The sequence below is a fragment of the Heliconius melpomene genome, chromosome 1 (genome assembly GCF_056956725.1).
Source record: "Heliconius melpomene rosina isolate 202511_hmr_F chromosome 1, ASM5695672v1, whole genome shotgun sequence".
Lineage (NCBI taxonomy): Eukaryota > Metazoa > Arthropoda > Insecta > Lepidoptera > Nymphalidae > Heliconius > Heliconius melpomene.
The window spans coordinates 758,351-780,366 of NC_140389.1; the positions used below are offsets into that span (position 1 = coordinate 758,351).

General features: G+C 34.1%; 1 protein-coding gene across 2 annotated transcripts in view; it reads left to right on the forward strand.

Annotated features, from left to right (window-relative positions):
- Window positions 1-22,016, forward strand: part of sns (nephrin adhesion molecule sticks and stones) — a 177,564-nt gene that overhangs the window by 12,956 nt on the left and 142,592 nt on the right. For both annotated transcript variants that reach the window (XM_085200068.1, XM_085199980.1), the window contains exons 3-4: window positions 9,119-9,268; window positions 16,139-16,318. In XM_085200068.1, coding sequence (XP_085056194.1) covers window positions 9,119-9,268; window positions 16,139-16,318 — 330 coding nt within the window. The remainder of the gene's footprint in view (window positions 1-9,118; window positions 9,269-16,138; window positions 16,319-22,016) is intronic.

Genomic DNA, 22,016 nt, shown 5'->3' on the forward strand with positions numbered 1-22,016 from the left:
TAAGCTTGACGGCTAGCAGTTACGAGTTCAATTCCCATTCGAGGGAATTAATTTTTGTCATTTTCTCGTTGCGATTATTACAAGATCAAATGCTCAAAGCGTTTAATAAGCAATGTCTCGAAAGTTAGGGGTTGCGTGGGGAACGGAGTGTTATAACACTAGCTTCCCACTGGTTCCCTACCGCTATCCTCCTATATCTATATATATAAAAGGACTTGTCCTCACTGACTGAGGTGACGCACGCACAGCCTTAACCGCTAATGGTAGAAACGTGAAATTTGGAGAAAAGTTTACTTTCGTAATCTGGACATCCACTAAGAAGGGATTTTGAAAAATTTTAACCCTAAAGGGGTGAAATAGGGGTTCAAAGTTTGTATGGAAAAAAAATTAAATCGGCACCGATTTTTATAAAATTTGATATTTAGACTCTTAAAAGTATTTAATTGAACACGTGTTTCATCGTTTTCTAGAATTCTCCCCCTAAGGGTGCAAATAAGGAGTTGAAAGTTTGTATGGAAAAATCTTTAAATCGCCACCGATTTTTATAAAATTTGAAATTTAGACTCTTAAAAAAAAATATTGAACATATGTTTCGTGGTTTATTACAATTCACCCCTAAATAAGCAAGCGAAGCTGCGCGCGTCCGCTAGTGTGAGATAAAGCGTGAAGCTATTTCATTTTACTAACTTTTACTTAATTTAGATATATTAAAACATCAAAGTTTTAAAATTTTTAAAGCAAATCAACGAAACTGTCCCCATATTTTACACCATTAGGCCAATTCGAACCAATACTTCTATAGCACAGATAACAGTTAACAGACGCACTGGGCGGTGACTCGATGAGATAGCGCAGACTGACGTGACTTATCTACGTCGAAATGGTTCGACGAGTGACATAGACCAGGAGTTTAGTATCGATTATTCATATACCTACTGATAATGGTAAACGCCGTTTTGGCACTTGGAAAAAATTCTAAATTTAATTTAGTTTTCTAATTTCACGCCGTATCCCGCTTGTAGCGGAGTACACAGAGGGAACCTAGTAAACATTCCGTTCTTGCGCTGCCCAATTTTGGGACATTAGGCGTTGGGTGGTTTCAATTAAATGTTGCGCTTTGTTGAGCGAAAAAATCAAAATAATTATTTCCCCCTAATGGAAATTGAACTAGCAATTGTCACGTTTATATTTAAAGGCTGTGCCGTAGCGACCTGTAAGCCTCTGTCTAAAGACATAAATTCAAATTCAACTTAACGTCAATGTATGTCTAAACACGTTATATGGTGATTTAAAGTGGCTACCTTTTTTTAGATCTTGTGAGATATTTTTTTATTAAATACACAAAGTACTTATAAACTTATATGAATTTTAGATCAATTCTCTTTTTATTTTCCTTTTCTCACCTTCGTAACAAGACAAAGTACAAAAGCGCAAAAATAGTGCGCAAAGTTGGGAACAGAGTGTTTTAACACTAGTTTCCCTCTACCTACAATGCTACGAGTATATGCGGGATACAGCTTGAAGCTAAAAAACATTCAGGCTAAATTAATGAACTGAAATTAGTATAGATATTTGAAGCAATCATTACTCCTCGACGTGAAACGTTTATTTTTCTTTATTAATTGCCTCAATTCTAGTCCTTTTCAAATGCTGACAGTGAAATATGGACGGTTAAATGTAAAATATTGTGTTTAATTTTTTTTGTTCACGAATATTTTTAATTATACTGGTTAGTATAGATATTGTACTACGCTAGGAGAAACTAGAGCTACGTCACTTCGTTCTCCGCTTTACGCTTAATTGTAAGACATTGTGTATTGAGTTACCAGGGCGGAGAACATATTTTTTTAGCTTCACGCTGTATCCCGCGTAGTTTTCTCTTTTTATTTTCAGTTTCACGCTGTGTTATGCATTTAGCGGGACAGACGGATGAACATAGTGTCAAGACCATCCATTACTCTTTTCGCCCATACTTCAAAAGATTGCGTGTTGAATAGCAGAACTGTGAACTACCGATGCTGACCGCACTTTTTCTTGTTGCCAGAGCTAGGAAACGGGAATCGAACCCACAACCGTTACGTTGACAACTGCCTGTTCTACCTAAAGCCTAAAACAAATAAAAACACACGAGTCGTCCAAAATTAATGAAACAACTGCGCGCCTCTAACCGTTGTAGGGGTACGTAGATATTCGTCAAAGACCTATTTTTGCAAACGACCCAACTCCGAATATGAGGCAGAAGTTTCGCTGTCAATCTCATTGCTTTTTAAATACTTTTAGGGTTCCATTTAGTTTGGAACCGCAAGTAGCAGTAGCAGGTTTTTGTTCGTTCACCGATGTCGATGGATGAAGTGCGGCGTTAACTATTTAAAAAATATGTGACTATGTAAGCCTTTTGATAATGTTGTTATTTAATCTAGTACTGACATACTTTCATTTAAAAGAGGTAAGCTTAGCGGAACTCAACGCCGCACTATATCTAACCAGATAGTAGAAAATGTTCGTTCAAAATAAAAACGTTCCCTCGAGTATCAATCCAATTTATTCGATGCGATGGTTGTCATCGCGTCCAATCTGTGCCGCGATGAACCCTAAATATTCCTTATCCTTCTATATAATAATAATGATATTTAATATTATAAATGTGTAAGTTTGTGGTGTGGAAGTTTGTTCCATTTTCATGCATTAATTACTGAACAGATTGAGATGAAACTTTAAAGTAATATAGCTTATACATCAGAATAATCGTAGGCTAAAAAGCATTAAAAATATTAATTTGGCTATAATATAAAAACCATTTAAGAGGGAAAAATCGCGATCAGGTCCCTTATAAATTATATACATACGGAACTCTTGAATCTCCCTCAACAACACGCTTTACCCCCCCGTAATCAATATCAGCGATGTCAACGTAATTGACTTAAAAAACTCCGGCGAGACTAAATACTGAAAAAGTTGCTTCGTTCGCTATATTCGGTTTGTGTTTGGTTACATTGTAGGACGATACGACTTTATACTGATAAGGGACTAAGTTAGTTTTTTTTCTTCAGCTTCACGCTTTTTTCGTAGAATATGCATAGAGTGTACCTAACTTAGTGTTTAAAACTCCGTTTCCCCGGCGCCACCCAATTTTTGAATGATAGTGCGTTAAATGGCAGAACTCAACACCGAGATTTGTGTTGTTAGCGACTAGACCAGAGCGAAGAAATTAAAATATTTCATCCCTCCGCGGGGAGTCGAATCTACAATTGTCGCATTTATAATCAGATGCTGTTTCATTAAAATATCGGATTTTATCGATCGGATTTAATACCAAAATAAATGCGATTAATCCAATTTCTTTCATCCAGAATATAAACAATTTTCAGAATTTTCAAACAATTTTCAGATCTATTCAGTATTTAGAACAGCATGTTAAACAGCTAAGCAGCTGGTCTCCCTTATGCAGCTGGTCTTGGTTACCGATTTAACACCAACAATACTTGTAACTGAGAGCCTGTTTAATTCTAATAACCGATCTGGCCACAATGTTGGTTTACTGGTACAGATGGCATTCACTTCTAGATACGGGTGGTTCAACTAACTTTGAAGTGAACTAATTTTTTATCTTTTCCGGTACAAAAAATAGGAAAATTTTTGGACAATTTTTAATTACCTTCTCTATTTTAACCAATTTCAAAAAAGAGGACTTCCTATTTAATATGTGTGTAGCGGATATTCGGAATTGGATAATATTTGAATATGATTATCTATTTATGCACAAGTTATCAAACGTTGATAGTAATGTCGAGCTAATGTTTGTTGTGTTAAATAATATTATAAGATATATTTCAACTTAAGGAGCAGTACAAATTTTATCAAAATCGGTACAATTTTTTTAGGTAATATGGGTATTTTGTATCAACCTTTTCTAACATAAATACTAATATGAAAACGAGTGTCTTAACACTCGTTTCGTTTTCCCTGTCCTGATGAAAGCAGGATAAAATAAGAAACCGAAAAAAAGAGCGAAATGGAAACAAACACCAACTTACATCCGATGTTTTGCCGAGTTTTCCTTTCACAAAGTTAAGTTTACGACATCCCGACCTCTCGGTGTTTTTTTCTTCAGATCAATTTATTTTTGCCCACTTCAGTCAAATCTCAAGTTTCGCGCCTAATATCACAACTTTTATGTACTTCCACTGATAATTGGCTTATAAACTTGAAGTTTTATTAAAAAAATCTCTTATATAGCTATCTAATAATGTTTTGAGGCCAGTCGTGGCGTTCAATTATCACTTGAAGAAATGAAATATTTAATATATTCAATTCGAAGAATCGGATCTGGTAACGAGATAAAATACGGTGTTGAGTTCCTCCACTCAACACGCAGTGCCTCCAGAATTCACCGAAAAGTGGGCAACGGAAGTAGCTAAATGAGAACGGAGTGTCTTATCAGTTGGCTACCTGTGCCTATCCTGCTATAAGTTTATTCTCTCTTTTTTTATTTTTGCGCTATATCCCGCACATAACACGGTAGATAAAGTGTAGTGTAGTGTAGTGTTAATACTTCCCGCCCACTTTTGGGACACTGCATGTTGAGTAGTCAACTCATCAACTCACTGTGTCACCGCGCCATGACGGTATCAATACTTATACCTACATCCATAAAATAATAGAAGTGATCGTATTTAACTGCTAACATTTATTAACGGTCCAAAATTTACTGCTGCGGTTAAAGTTAAACGTTCAGTTATTACGTATTTTATTAGTTGGTTTATATCAAATCGATATGTTGTGTGTATACATTTATTGATTATGAAACTTTCACATGAAGTTTCACATTATATCGATTTTGAAATTCGGTTTATTTATTTTATGCATCAAATTCACATATTTAAACTCCAACTTCACCCAGAAGGCAGGAAGTAGAGCACTTAGAACAACAGCAAAGCGCCTAATAGCATGCGATCAATATAATTTCGATTTTTATTCGGGGGAATTCATTATTTTCGTTAACTCGCTCTGGTAAAAATCTTAGCGTGGCATTGGTTCCTCCATTCAATATGCAATATCTCGTAAATTGAACAGTGCGTGGATAGAAGATGCAGAGTGAAGTTAAAAAAAGTATATACGATAAATCTGGTTATAGTACGTAGTCTTTTCTGTGTGTTGTCGGCGTATTGTAGAACAAAAACATGTTTTCGCGTGTTCTAGCTACGGTTAGGTAAAATAGTAACATCATAGCATGAACTTTTAACCTATTTTAAAACCTTAAAAGTAAAAAAATACTATGACTGATAAAAATTATTTTTCATAAAGTCAATATGGACATAAATAACACTAATATTTAAAAAAGAAATAAACGACCTAAGTTTATGGTGTAACTCTAGACACGTATTCCTCATAAAACGCGGTAAGCGGAGGGAACGCGGGAAGATGTGCGAGGAACGGAGTGTCTACAACACTCCGTTCTTCGCACGTCTTTGAATTTTCAAGACATAAGGTTATGTGTGGTGAAACTTAACGCCCTAAATATTAAAAACAACCTTTATTCTTTAAGCAAAATTAAAATTATTTAGAAGAAATTCTAATTATAGTACAAAGCTAGTTTCTGGGACATTAGAAAATTTATAGTTGGACCCAAAATTATTTCAATACAAAAGGTTGACTAAAATATGTCAAATATCCCGCCTGTCTCTGAAAATATCCTCATAATTGGTACAAGATTATTTTAGGACAACTGAAAGGCTGAAAAAATAATGTGAACTATTTTTTTAGAATATATTCCGAATAGATGTGTAGGCAGAGGGTACCGAATAGTGATGATCAAAAGTAGGAAAGGGAACCTAGTGTCAACAAATTCTGTTCCCCACGCACCGCCCAATTAAGTTGAGTCGCGAAACTCAACGTGGCGCTTTGCTTAGTTACCAGAAAAGAGAAAAATAAAAAGAGTTCATCCTCCTGAGTGTCACGTCTAGCACGACGTCTATCACGTTTATTACATGCATACGTACCTCTTCTATATGCGTGCAATTTAAAAGAATACGTTAATCGAGAACCGAACCTGCAATCTATGAAAAGTTTACCGTTATATTTTTCGTCACGTGTGGGTAAAGTCGCGAGAAACAAGTGACAATTGAAATAACAAACACTGGTTAATTTAAACGTGCCCGCGTAGATCCTTCTCGAGACCTACGGCGTGTGTGCTTTATTACAGTACAATTTATAAGAGACTAGAATACATGTGTTTTTTTAGCTCCACGCTGTATCCCGCTCATAGCAGGGTACACAAATGGAACCTTGGACGCGCTTTGTCTCGTTAGCAGAACAAGGAAATGAAAATGTTAGATATTTAATTCCCTTAAGTGAGAATCAAACCCATAACCTGTCACGTTTACAGTCGCACGCCTTTGCGCCACGACTGTCCTCCTGTCCTCGAGGGGATTTTATTGTAACATAATTGCGTATGACGTAGGTGTAGGTTAGTTAACCTTTACCTACATTTAGACAAATGTAATGTGGGATTGATTATATCTAAAAATTGTTCCGTTGATGTCGTTTTCGATAAATTATTATAAGTTTCAGAAATTATGTAATTAATAGTTAGTATTACATTGAATTATATTTCAATTTATTTATTATTGTCTTAATACTTTTATTTCTTCGCTCTGGTTCAAGGCGAAAACCCCGGTGTTGATTTCCGCCACTCAACCCGCAATACTTCGAAAAGTTGGGAAACGAGTATCTTAGCACTAGGTTCCTTATGCCTTCCCTTCTATTACTTATTATATTATATTAGAAATCCCTATTTTCTATAATATTTTCTATATTTAAAAAAAAAATCTAACCCACTCGCACCTTATCCCACACCGCCACCAGCGTACGTTCACCTCTAGTTCGTCGCGTCGCCTTTTAAGAACACTCGACACCCACTCGCTATCGTATTAGCCGATGAAGCCTCTGTCTGTATAAATCACGGTTTTTTGTCACAAAAGGTGGGATCTTTTGTTATCTTTTTTTTTCGAGATTTTTCTCCTCTTCCTTCTTTTTTTTATGTTTTATGTTATATTTTTGTTGTGCGAAGTCTTTTTTACTGTTTGCAAAACCTATATACGAGGTTTCAGCGGTCTATGCTACGTATTTTCGACAGTGCGTCGTCGTTTCAGTCACTCAGTAACGGAATAACTTATAGATAGATATAGATAATTACCGATCAATCATGGTCCTTCAGGACTTATCTGAGTTACAAGAAATAAATCTATGACATCCTATTGAAATAAACACTATTTGATGAATAGTGCAATTAATTACCTACATAACTGAGTTTTTTTTTTAAATACGGAATATTTAGTAATATGTCTCTCTATTCTCCAATTTTCTAATATTTTGGAAAGAAATGTAAACCGATTACCACCTTTCCTTTTTGCACAAGCCTTCATATAAGTTTCGTCACGTATAGCTGTTTCTTATAATATAAAAATGTCCATTTCACCAGTAATTCCATGTGATTCACAATTGGATAATTTGAGGTATATTTGTATATTTTAAATATATTTTTCCCTAATTTATCAAACAAAGTGTAATGTTAATCTTAACTAACAGTTGGGTATAAATTATAAAATGGAAAGGTATGACATCATAAACACCCATTTTATTTTTCGCATAGCCGAGTCGGCACAGTAGTGTTAAGACACTCCATTCTCCATTTTTTAAATATTTTCTTAAGCCATAACGTGTTGGCTGGTGAATCTTAACGCAAAAATGATGGAAAATAGAAAACATGACAACTATAAAAACTAAAGACTACCATTTCTTCATTTGACATATCCAAATGTCTTCACACAAATTCTTATAAAACTAAAGTATAGTAATACCATATAGAGGCACTATGTAAAATATCATCTCATAGGAACTGAGTGCTTTCAAAGGGACGTGAGGGGAACACGTAACTAAAGAGAATCACAAGAGAATTGAGTTAAAAGGAAATTTTGTAGTAATATTATGTTTGAAAATGATGCTATGTGATCTATTATGAAAGATTAGAGTTTATTTCTTTGGTGAAAGGCAGTAAGTGAGGAGCTTATTAGCCGACTTTAAAGAAGAGGTAATCTATGTGATATTTGAGTATTACCGCCTATTAGTACTATATATTATTTTACGCCAGCATGGAGGCCGAGTGTCGTAATGGGAACGGAGTGTCTTAACACTGAGTTTCCATGTTCCTTTCACCAAACAACATAATATGTATATAACATATGCAATATATTAAAGTTATACAAAGTGAAATAGTCAATTATTCTGAATCCAATCTGGGTGGGATGGTTCCCTGCGGACAGTTCTTCAATTGTTCGTTTTCGTCCGATCATTATTATCTTTTGTATTGGCGCGTAGTATTGATTCTACTGCTTGTATTGTATTTACTTTGTTCGTATTCATTCTACGCATCTGAGTAAGAGAAAAGAAAAAATAAACGTAGTGTTAAAATTAACGTGCATTAAGTTCAGTCACGGCGCAGTGGCACTAGGTTCCCTCTATCCTGCTATGCGGGAAAGAGCGTGAAACTGTTTTCTTTAAAAAAATAAAAAGACAGACAGACCCAAGTACAGCTAGCTATCTAGTAATAAACAAGTTCCCGCGGCGACAAGAGGGCTGACATGTTTTTTACTCGATCGATATAACGATGCAAGTCGCATTGCCTCCGTTCTTTCTATGTTTTATTTATTTTATGAGCTTTTATTATGAAAGCATAGACTTTTATAGCGTTTTTGATTTCCTGCTCTTTGCAGTTGTGATGTAGTGATGAAACATGGCATATTTTTTTCTATTTATATGAAATGGCTGTATGCCGAATATAACAGGGTAGGCAGAAGGAACCTAGAGTTAAGATGAAACATATCATTCTTCATCCTCGAGTGGAAATCGAACTCATAACTTGTCGCATTTACAATTACAGATGCTACACGGCGTTGAACGCTGAATTTTTTTTTGCAATTAGATTTCTTGGATGAGACGATTTCTCGAAATTGTAATGAGTGCAGGAAATAACTGTTTATAGTCCAGAAAGAGGACGTCAAGGATCAGTGAACAATTTCTCTATTTACATAGAAAATAATACAGCATTCTTTTGTTTCAGCGTTCACCTCAATCAAGGGATTCCAGCAACAGTATTTCAGGGTCCCACCCAAAAGTCTTCGAGTCCAGGAAGGCTCTGAAGCTGTCCTCGAATGTGCCGTAGCGAACCTCGGTGGACAAGTACAGTGGGCTAAAGATGGATTTGCACTTGGTAAGAACATTCTCTTTTTATATTTCTTTCGCTGTATCCTGTAATTTAATAATTTCTCTGAGTGGGGATTGAACCCACAACCATACGATGGTTTACAGATGCTGTCCTACTGGCCTCGACCTCAAATTTCTTAATTTATCACTTGTTTAATTATTCTGTATTCAATGAAGAAATAATTAAGAAATCTGTTTGTTCACATCGATTCTAGTTCTCCTAACCGGTTATAACCAGTTTTGAATATTATTAAAAGCATGTGAACTTTTTGCTCTGGGAATAAATAGATTTTTGATATGAAATTTATACATAGAAATACACCATCGATGTACTAATGGCGTAGCTTTACTTTTATTTTAGTACTATAAAGCTGAACGGTTTGTGTCGTTGAACACACTAATCTCCAAAACTGCTAGTTCCAATCGATTTTTTAGTGTTAAATAACCAATTTAAAGAGGCAGGCGATAGTTTAATTTCATAGCATTAATCATTTTGATGTAACCCACTGTCCATGTCAAAGATACTTCGGGTTCTGTGTCATGTAACACACAATTCTCTTTTATTTCTATTTAACCACCCAAGCGAAGTCGCAAATAAGAAATAGTATTATTTAAAATGTAATATAAATTACAGCATCATAGAAACGGACGGGGGAGCTTTGATAAATTGAGTGTCAAAAGCTTAACGAGCGACGGTCAAAAGATGAGAATTTTTCAAAGATATCTCAAAAGATAACTAACGTATGAAAAGACAGTATGAAGTAAAAATGTCTATCTAGTTTTAATTACGGGAGTGCAAATTGTAGAAATTTTGGAAATGAGATTTCTTTTTTTATATTTTGTATGATTCAAATAGACTTTTAAAAGATTTTGAGTGTGGATAGAAATTAATTATTTTAAAGGGTTTAAATCGTCGAAAAATAAAATACGTAGACACGATCATTTCCTCGTTCTGGTAACGAGGTAAAGCGCAGCGTTTAGTCCCGTTCAACAAAAATACACTGTAACAGCGAACCCGCGAGAGAAACACTAGTTCATAATGATGTAATCTTTACCTATTAATTGAAAGCGAAATATTTTATGAAGATTTTATTGAAGAAACTATCGCATCAGAAACTTGTTTGGATACATTTCTTCATAAAAATATAACAACGTTGCCTTATTACTTATACCAAATAAGATTGGCAAGCAACATTCCAGAGGACAATCTGTAGTTTATTTTCTTGCGTCAACTGCATTTTGTAGAGGAGATGGTGTGGAACTGAGCGGATTTTTTTGTTGAACAGACTAATGAAAAAATATTTTCGTGTTATATAGTCTACTTATGAGGATAGTCGACGCGGCATGTAGTCGGTTCAATAATTCGTATATAATAAGTGAAGTATTTTTTAAAAATATATTATTTAATTTTTTGCTCTACTTGCTTGATTTATATGTTCATTTCCTTTGGATTGTGTTTTCCATTATTAGGTACAAATTGAAGAAACGATGTCCTTCCAATAGTATAAACTCTCTCAATTTGTACATCTAAACGGAAAATTCCTGAAAAAGAATCGAACCCATAATAGCATTTCACTCTCACCATACAATAAACCAAAGAACCATCTTAACCAAAGATTTAAATTGAGGTCAATAATCAATATTATTGTTCATTTGGAGTATGAAATTATGTGTATAATAGGTCGAGGGCTCTCGCTACGGTCTCGCTCCGGTCAGTCCGAGCTGAGACGATGCCAAACCAATACTTCTGTCAAGTACACTACTTATGCTACGTGACTTTGTCTGTCTTTTCTCTTACGGAAATGAGCTTTTCTTGCAATTTTTGCTTAGCTATTAGCGATTATAATGCTATGTAAGTATAAGAGAAATTTTAGATTATATTGTGTTGGTCGTGTTGTCATGCATTGTAAGTACGATGGTTGTGGGTTCGATGCCTACTCGGTGGAATGACTTTTTTAAATTATTTTCCAAAAAATATTTACGCATTTCCTCGCATAGTAGTGTAGACAGTGGCAGCCTAGTGTTAAGACTAGTATAAGGCACTCTGACTCCCAATTTCCATCCAATTTTGAGACATTACGTGTTGAATATCGGAATTCAACACCAAAATGTATTCCAAATATAAGTACGTTATCACAAATAGAACAAAAACCTTTTGAAAAAGATAACATAAAAAAAATATTAGTTTTAATGGATCACATTAAAGAAACGTGGCATATTAAAGTGCTATTATAAAACTAATAATGTTCTTTTGACTATTGATATTAAATATACGTGTATATAATACTATACTATATGGCAGCCCGGTTTAGACAAAGCTGACTAAATGCAACAGTTGTGGGTTCGAAGCCTATTTCTGGAAATATCTGTACACTGCCTTCACAATTCGATTTTTCAAAGTACGTAATCGATTTTAGTAGGATTTTTACTAATAGACGAAATAAATAATTGACGGAACGTATGATATAACTATAATATTATATATTATGCATAATATTGTATTAGTGATGTCCAAACAGGGGGAAAAGAATTCTAGTGTCACAGCCATTTTTAAGGGCTTTACTTGTGCGTGGCGGAATTCCGCGCTCTGTTTTTGTCGAGAAAAACGGAGTGTACCATTAGATATTATCTGACTACCCTGCCTTATACAGGTTGGTATTAAAAAAAATATTTATTAGGCTATGTCATTTTCGTTCATATATAAGTCAATATATCGGTGTCTATACTTGTTATAATATAGGTATCTAAACGACAAAATATACATTTCGTAACCAGTTTTTTTTGTTATTTCGAACCAGATTTCAAATTACTAATGACGATGTACCTTTAATGTATGTACATATTTTAAATAGAAATATTTTAACGCGCTTAGATCATTTTAAGATAATATGTATATCTATGTAGCAGGCAAATGACTGATAAGGAAATTATGGTAACACATTAGTGTCGATTTTGAGAAGAAATTTAGGATTATATCTTTGTTTTTTTACGTATAGCTGGATAGGCAGAGGCAATCTAGTGTTAAGAGATTTCGTATCCCACTTTCGAGGAGCGACAAATGTCTAGTGGGATCATTCTTGCACATGAAGAGCGAAACCATAACTGTCGTGTTCATTATAAGACCTACAACGCCTCGGAGGCCTGGAAATTATAGATTATTTACAGAAAAAATGTAGGAAATACAATTCAAAGTAAATAATATTATATTAAATTTTTAAATCATTTTTTATTTTCCTATTCATACAATAAGTAAAATGTATTTGTGAATAGTATAATTAATTTAAAATAGTTTAATAATTATAAATTATCCCAGTATTTCATAATTTAAAAGAAATAATAACATAATTAATATTTTTAATATTGCAAAATATAATGTTGGCCGAATAAGTTACTGTCAACGTCAAAGTCAAAGAAAAGAAAGATGGCGGACGCGTCTGGAGAAGGATTGTTGTTCAAAAATGTTTAGGGAAGTTTTAGTTTATAATTAATATATTAAAGTTACATTTTATATTTAAAAAGCATTAGAGATTGTGAATATAATTGTGATATAGATATTCAAGGTAACATAAGTTATAAATGCTTTCACTATTTACGACTGTTTGTCTTGGAATACTTCGTTGGTAAGTTTTAAATAGATTATTATTAAAATAAAAAAGAGTATTATAAATGTATATAATGCCATACAGATATAAATATTATTTTATTATTGAGCGGAAATAAATCCATGAAGATGTTTTATGAGTTTCAATGTAAAATTACAATTTTAATAATGCACGTAGAATGCTTGTCGCCATCTTTTTCATCGTTTGTGAATAATAATTATAAATATAATGTTTATATATTAATATTAATTAAACATGATATCTAATATTTATGAATAATATATTGAAAAATACCTCCTAAAAAAGAAACAAGTTCAAAAATTTTTAATAACTAAAAAAACCAAACCTCAAAAACACAAAATCTACCAACAATTATATAGGAAATAGTTAAATTCTTAGTATTTATGGAACATATCTAGTACAGATACATACATACACCATTCTGACGATTGTTACCACTTCAGTGGAGCACGAAGCGTCATGTTCGAAGCGCTCCAAATGCTTAATACTATCATAGACATGTTAACAATTTTGACGTACAATATCCAAATGTACTAGAAATATCCTAGAGTTTGGGCTATTTAGGTCTTAAATGGTTGTATTTATCTTAATTTGTGGTTTTGGGTTCGGTTCTTATTTGGGAAATAATAATCTTAATTGTAATAATTGCCTTCTGTAAGTTCTGCCACTAAACACGCAATGCCTTAAGAATTCGGCAGAAAGTGGGCAATGGAAGTATCCTAATAGAAGCGGAGTGTCTTAACATTAGGTTCCCAGGTTCCATACATCGTGAAGCTAAAAACATTTTTTTCAGTAATATTTGGAAAGTAGCTAAACTCAAAAAGAAATACCACTATACGAAATACTTCACGTAAAATGCCTTAATAACTTCAAAAGACTTAGCCAACCAAATTACAAGGCCTTTTGAGATTTTATTGCATTACTCTAAAAGGGAATTGCGAGCCAATTTTTTCTAGTTTTCTTATGGACGCTTTTTTGGGTAGTTTAATAGAGTGAACCCAGTGTTACAACACTCCATCTTCACTTTCCAGTGAGTGCCAGTCTAATGATATTACCTTTTATCCATATCAATGAAACGTAAATGAAATAAATGTAATTATGGCCCCTCTGATCAAAAACGCGACGGTTGTAGTTTCGATTCCCACTCGGGGATATGAAGCAAATGAATATCATTGAATGTATTAATTGACGTTGAATGTCTAAATAATTATCATTCTAATAGCAAGACGAAGTACGTCGTTGAGATCAGCCACTCAACACACAACAATGTCTAGAAAATGGAGTGTAACGTGGGGAACTAATTGTCTTGATATTAGGTTCCCTCTGCCTATACTGCTAAATGCAGGATATAAAGTGAAGCTAAATAAGGATAGCATTTACAGTCTGGTAACCACTGCACCGTGACGGCTTCCATCATCAGATAAATATCAAAAGACAAATTAAATTACAAACTAAAAGTCCGACTTAAAGCATTGAAAAATAACGACTTACCGCAAAAAGTGAACGAAATTCTGAACCGAACCGACTTTGTAGGAATACCTGAAACGTATACATATGTGTGCCGCGAACTTATTCAGTAAATACTTTTACATGGAGTTAGTTAACTTATTAAGCTTTTTACGTTTTTAATTGAAGAGCTCTTTGGAAAAACGTGGTTTAGTTACGTAGTAATAAAGAGGTCACGTAAATAGGGGCGTGACGTGGGGGCTGTAAACGTACTGGCTGTGAGTTCTATTCTTTTTCGGGGAAATTATTAATTTTCATTTTCTACTATGGTAAGATAAAAACAAGTTTGAATTCCGTCAACATTCAATCTCTCATATAAACCGAATTGTGGTGATTATACACCAAGTTCTTTCTGCCTACTCTGCTGTACGTGAAAAAGCGTGAAGCAATTAGGGTGCGTTTAAATGATAGCAGTGGTAGCGGATTTAAATTCCATCTGACCGATGTTCGAGATAAAGAGTTGATCGGTGCTCAACGCTGCGCTTTGTCTTGTTATCAGAGCGAAAATTGAAAATAATTAACCGAATACGAACCTACAACCATCGTCTATACAGACGTTGTGCCGCTTCTCCATGACTTCCTTTGATTAAGATATAATAGAATCAATTAATCGCTAGAAAACAACAAAATTCGTTAACTTATTTTGTACAATTAAAACTGAAGAACACTTGATAAATAAAATAAAGGGATAATATACTTTTGATTTTGTTTTTCATCAATTATAGAGAAAATGTTTTGAATTATACTTGAAATGGTTACAGTGTAAAAATGTACGAAAAATTCTATCAAAATTTAAATTTAGCAGTTATTTCTAATAATTGAGCCATACTTATCACAATGGGATAGTTGGGGGTCCACCACTAGCGGTTTCATGTTTTTTCTCGCATAGAAGAATAAATAGGAATCTAGTGTTAATCCACTCCGTTCCCTAATTTTCTTGACATTACGTGAAGAGTCAACGTCGGGTTTTGTCTTCCAGTTGGAAATCGAACTCCGAGTGGAAATCGAAACCAAAAGCATCATCAAATGAGAAAATCGTAAACGGACGTCTATGGAATGGCTCCTCAGTCGAAGAAATGAATTGCTTTTATTTCCTCGTTCTGGTAAGAAAACAAAATGCGGCATCGAGTTTCACCTTTCAACGAGCAATATCTGGAAAACTCGTCGGTGCGTGGATAACGGAGTGTCTTAACACTATATAGAGTGAAGCCATAAAAAACCCATTACTGTACCTTAAGCGTGAGAACCGATATATTTAAAAACCTACTCCCCTTTTAATTGATAGTTAAGATAACTATTAGATAAAATATTCATTTAATTAGTCATCTATAATCGTTTACGTTTTACATAAAAAATCTAAATTTACGATCTTACCATTAAAGGACCAAGATGTTATCATTTTGTTTCATATATATCTTAGATGTAGATAAGCTTTTTAAGAATGAATGATGACAAAACACGCCTAATTAGTTGTTTTTTTTTCTATTTAGTTTTTTAGAATACAGTAAAAATTAATATTAACTGTGTCTGTCTGTGAGCTCAAAGGTCGTGGGTTCATTTTCCGTTCAGGGCAATATATTTTAAGTCTTCATTTCCCTGTTCTGCCATTCAAAACGCAATATTCCGAAAATAAGAAAGTGTGTAACCAAGTGTCAACACTAACCTCTGCGTACTCTACAATGCGTGATAGAGCGTGAAACTACTTTATTTTTTAAGAAACGTACTTATTTTAATTTCTTCTTCTCCAGGTTTCTCATCAGTGATACCAGGCTATCCCCGCTACACCATGTTCGGGGACAGGAGGCACGGTGTCTACAACTTGCGTATAGTGAACGTCACCCTGGAGGACGACGCGGAGTACCAGTGCCAAGTCGGCCCTGCACAAATGCATAAGGTCATCAGGGCGAACGCCTCTTTGACAGTTATATGTGAGTATTGGCTTTTTTTATTTTTGTGTCAATTTTGTGTTTAAATGTGGATTGTTTTTTATATATTGGTGAATTTTATTAAAACTATTGTACTAGTGTAAGTAATTGTCATATTTGGAAATAATGAATTACTTCATAATACTTCAATACAGGCAGAACAAGGTTTTATTTTTGTCTCTTTTAACCTTAAGATGAGACACAATCCTATCCTATCCTATATCTTATAAAACAAAGTCGTTTTTCGTGTCTGTCTGAACTTTCTAACTCTTCTTCTTCTAAACCACCCAACGGATTTTTATGCGGTTTTCACCATTAGGTCGAGTATTTCTCAGGGAAGGTTTATATATAGTTTATTATTTGTACATTCTTATGTAAATTAACATAAATACGATAAATATGTCTAAAGTCCTACCCGTTGAGACACTTTCGCGCATGCGCTGCTCTAATGGTAAGTACTACATGAAAATAATGTACTGGAGTATTGTTCCTCTTAATAAGATCTACAAAAAAGTCCGCGACAGCATGTTTTTATCTTTTAAGGATAACGTATAGTGATCATATTTCTGTCTAAAAATAGTATTTTCAATATATTTTTTATTGTGAGGGATATTTTTCCATAATGGTATTAATCCTTATCCTTTAAAATACTTTATTAATTTTCTACGTTAAACGAGAATAAAATTTGCTTTTTACACTATTTCGAAATTGCGAATAGTTTTACAGAAAAACGCATTTAATTGTTGACACATCCCGCCGTTGACACATCAGCTGTATGTTACTCAAGTTTTACTTATCCCTTACTCTCAGCATATAAATAAGTATATTAGTTACGTTGGCCATTTAATGTAGATCAAAACTGTCTTTTACTGTTTTTATTTTAATAAGTACTTTAGAAGTTGTTACAATATCAAAACATCCTTGCTGCGAAACGGCTCGCCACTCGCCATGCGTCCGCCGCGCCCGCCTGCCTTACACGCATCGGTGGTTCAGTGGTAGAATGCTCGCCTGCCACGCGGGCGGCCCGGGTTCGATTCCCGGCCAATGCATTCTATTTAATTTTCCTCACAGGCAGCCACGTAGTGGTTGCTTTTCATCAGGGACAGAATATCCTCTTCAGCATTAACCACAAGCTCGAAAAAAAAAACCCGCCCGCTATAGAGGCAAAGCAACGAACATTTAGATGCGTTTGCACGTATTGGATAATTGGAGATGAATGAATTATTTCAGCGCAATATATTTGGTTTCATATTTTTTATAGTAGTTATTAGTAGGTAGGCTTTTGTTTATAATTTCTTCCCTTTAAAAATAGTCATTTAGCTATCTAAAAATAGTCATTTAAATATATTTTAATAAGTACTTGAAAAGATTAGTAGCACAGATTTAAAATTACGGTACCTACTAAAAAATCCTTGCCGAGTAAAACAATTGGAAAATCCTTATTGAAACTACGAAAATGCGGGTTGCATTAGAGTTTAATTAATTTTCACATTATCTTAAGTGCTTTGCAAACATACATTATATGAATAATCCAGTAGTAAAAGCGGGCGAAGCCGCAAGGGGGTCGCTAGTATTAAATAAAAACAAAATCGACAATAAAAAATATTCACTTTTATTGATATACATTACACAAGCTTTGTGTATTAGATGACCAAACTAGAACCCCTTTTTTGACAGCCTTCTAATAAATAAACAAAAAAAAATGTCAATAAGCATTATTACCTAAGCGCAAAATCTTGTTCTCTGTAACGCGTAAAAAACGTTTTTATATGAATGCTCGTTCTTAACCCGAGACGTATCTCGGGTTAGATGTCCAAGGTCTTTATAGCTGGGGCTTAGATAGCTTTTCAAGAGATTCCTTTGTATCGATATATTGGAATGGAATGATTGATTTTTTCTTTTGTTAGTATTTAAATAATATTTTTCTTTTAGCATCACTGTTTATCCCGCATATAGCAGGGTAGACAGAAGGAGCTTAGTATTAAGACCGATAGCGTGCTGAATGGCGGAACTCAACGCTGCTAGGTCGTTTTAAAAAAGCAAAGAAATAAAATTTCATTCTCCGTGTGGAACTCGAACTTGTTTAACTTGGCTAATATTACCCAGTGTTGATTTTTGTTACGTAGCTCTATTATTAATTCCTATTATGTCAGCGTCATGCAGTATCTTTAATTCTGCAGCAAATGAAGATGAGAGTAGCGTGGTTCTAAATTCTTCAAATAAAATTCTAAAAGATCCAAAGAAAAACAAAAAAATCCATCACATTAAACTTGACATTATACTTCAAACCGTTTACACCTTCACCCAAAAAAGTTCAAAATAAAAAAAAGTTCTAATGCATACAAATAAATGTCCGAAATTTCTTATAAATCCAAGAGAAATCATCGATAAACGTCCCATCCCTAGCATCCAATAATAGGACGGTGACTATTTTACGAGGACCTTTTATTCAAATTTGCTAGTTCCGTTTCCAATAAGCGTTCTCGCTGATGTATCTAGTATATGGCGTATTCGACCCTTACGAGAATTGCCTGCGTGAGGTTTTGTTTGACTGGTTCTTATTTAATCAAACTTTTTTATGTAAAATCTAGGATATATCTTGATAAATACAGAAAATCTATGTGTTCAAATTATAATTTAGGTATTCTTTAACAAGAAGCCGTCGTGTCAAGGCAGCACAGGGCTTGCAGTTGTTGTGGCCACACTTAGTGTACTTGGGGAAATGAATTAATTTCATTTCATCGCTCTAATAAGAAGATAAAAGGTGGCGTTGAGTTCTGCCAGTGTGGAGCTAAAAAAAATTGCACTTTTTTCTTTTTTCTAATTAACGAAGAAAGATAAAACTGGCTAGGAGTGTAGTTCTGCTGAGAAAAACTGACAGAGTCATTTTTTCCCTATTTTTAAAAACCAAAAATTAAGGTTTATTCAATCGTAACAAAATTGGATAATAGCTGAAAATAATGTTTTTTTTTTGTTTATTTTCTCTAATATATAAATAAGTGACATTTAAAAAAAAGTAATAATTACAAAGATAAGTAAAATGAAAGAAAACAAAGTAATTTATAATTGACTCAACTACATTCTCATTCTCTTTCCGTACTACATTAATAAAGCCTGAGTATAAAAAATCATATCATTCCCTTAGTCAGCTTTTAAAACTAGACTTTTTTAATACACAAATGTAATTTCCACTGAAAGTAGAACACAAAGCGGCTACTCTGTGGAGGCCTGGGAAGTGCAGTGGTTTAAAAACCTTGAAACCGACCGAAGTTTCGGCCACTGTATTGTCCAAGACTTCCACATCTGAATACCCGCACTTGTAAAGTAAGGCATGTTCGAAGTTAACCGGGCGGAAGTTACAAAAAAGATGGCCGTTTTGGATACTTGAATTTTTCATATGAGAGAGCTTTGCGAAGCTTTCGTGTATACGTGTGTATTATATTAATTTATTTTTATTTCCACGCTGTATCTCGCATAGACAGAGGGAACTTAGTGTTAGGACACTCTTTTCTCCACGCATCCCTCAATTTTTGAGTAACCGTTTGTTGACTGGCGAAATTCGACGCCGCTTTTGATCTCGTTATCGAGTGGGAATCGTACCCACCACCACCGCCTTTACATAACGAATCCTCTTCCTTGATGTCCCCAAATTAGTTATAATAAGAATATTTAAAAAATTCAACACAAGAACACAATCTTAATTCGTACTACAATAACAGTAAACTTTTACAAGCTCATTCATATTTCACTCCTGTTTACGCAATTTCGCTTTATAAAAATTTCATGCCATACAAACTTAAGTTAACCTTTTTTAAGTATTTATAGGACGGTATAGGGGCTGAAAGGGGTAGATAGTAGGTATGAATTACTTGAAACGGTTTTACTTGAGTTATGGCGTCATTTCCTTCTTGATTTTTTTTGAAGGTAGTTTATCGATGCATAGTGATGGATTTTTTAGTAAATTTGAATAGGAAAAGAAGACTAACTCTCAACTTATAGTGTTCTTGAACCAAGAAGAAGAGATATATTCTTTTATTATATTATAGAACAATATTAAAAATTTAAGATTCTTTACTTTTTATTGAGATAACTACATACACGACGATCCTTAGTTCCTTTGTGAAGACAAGACACTTAACGCACAATATCTTGTATTCAGGCGCTTCGTGGGAAACGGACTGTTGGACTATTAGTGGGATGTAACGTAAGCGTAACGTAAGAAAAAACACAAGTAACAACATAAAAATTGAACCTAAAACCTCATGATATACGCAACAATCTAAGAACTAAGCCAAATAGAAGTTATCACAATATTGTAGAATAAAATATCCAGCCAAGTAGCACTGTCGTGCCTTAAGGAGGCTAATTTCAACAATAAACTTTCATGTACTGACATAAAAGCTGGTTTTCTTTTAAAACAAACTAACAAAAGCGGAGGACAAAGTTTTAGAATGGCGGAGTTGCAAAGATTGTGACGTTAACTGTATATACGTTGTTTTTGTTCAAGTTGGTGCAACAATGATCTAAAAAATATAAACAGGATGTATAGAGGAAGAGGGAAAGTAAAAAAAAAAAAACAACTTCACGATTTTTCTCACATAGTAGTGTAGATAGAAAGTAGCTTGTGTTAAGACACTCCGTTTCTCAATTTCCGCCAAAATACAGCGAGAAAATAAAAATATATTATGTCCCTGAATGAGAATCGAATCCACAACGGTCGTGTTTACTACTACAATTTCCTGAGGTCTCAGAACTATATATTTATTTTTGACAAATAATACTTGCATAACTTATATTAAAAACCGCATATATATCAATTAGACACTCCTTGTCAGTTCATTTAAACAGCTATATCTACTGTACTCGTGCAGTGGTATATTTCAAAGCAATTCCATAATAAGTTACCTCTAAGTATACTTCCTTATACGAAGTTCGGTTGAACTCTGAGGGTCATATGAGAAAACTTTTAACGAAAGCTTCCAATTGACATACCTTTAAAGGTACCTTACCTATTTTTACTTTGAAATACCCAACGTTATTTTGTAAAGAAACCATTCTGACCACACAGTAGTTGTGGGTTCAATTATCGATACACATACATACGGGAGAGTGATTGTTTTTTTTTTCAGTTTTGCTCTGTATCCCGCATTTAGCAGGATAGGCAAATTAGTGTTAAGACACTCCGTTCCCCACGCACCACCCAATTTTCGAGAATTTCAATTTAACGCGGCGCTAGTTTTTGCCTATAAGTACACAATGTTTTCCAAGATACTGACTGTTGTGTGATGTTAAAAGATTTTGTCACCATTTTAATTAAGCTTATTATCAAGTCTATATTAGTGCAGCTCTTACTTTACCAAACAATTTCCGTAGAAAGGTGACAATTTGACTAAAAAAGGAAGGTTCCAATTTTTTACCTAAAACAGAGTCATTATAGGAACAACGATAACAATGTGAGTGTCGTTCAATGTCTGTTAGATATAGACACAGTGTCTTTAAAGTAGCTGAAAGGTGGAAAACGTAGAGTCTCAACACTAAATTATACTTAACCTGCTATATGATAAAAAACTTAAGTGATACAAAAAACAGCTGTAGCAAAACAAAAGACAATAATAAGAAGGATACAATAAACGAATACGCCATAACCAAATAATAATGGTGAGAGTGTACCTACTATATCGTGTCAATGGAGCTACCGAGA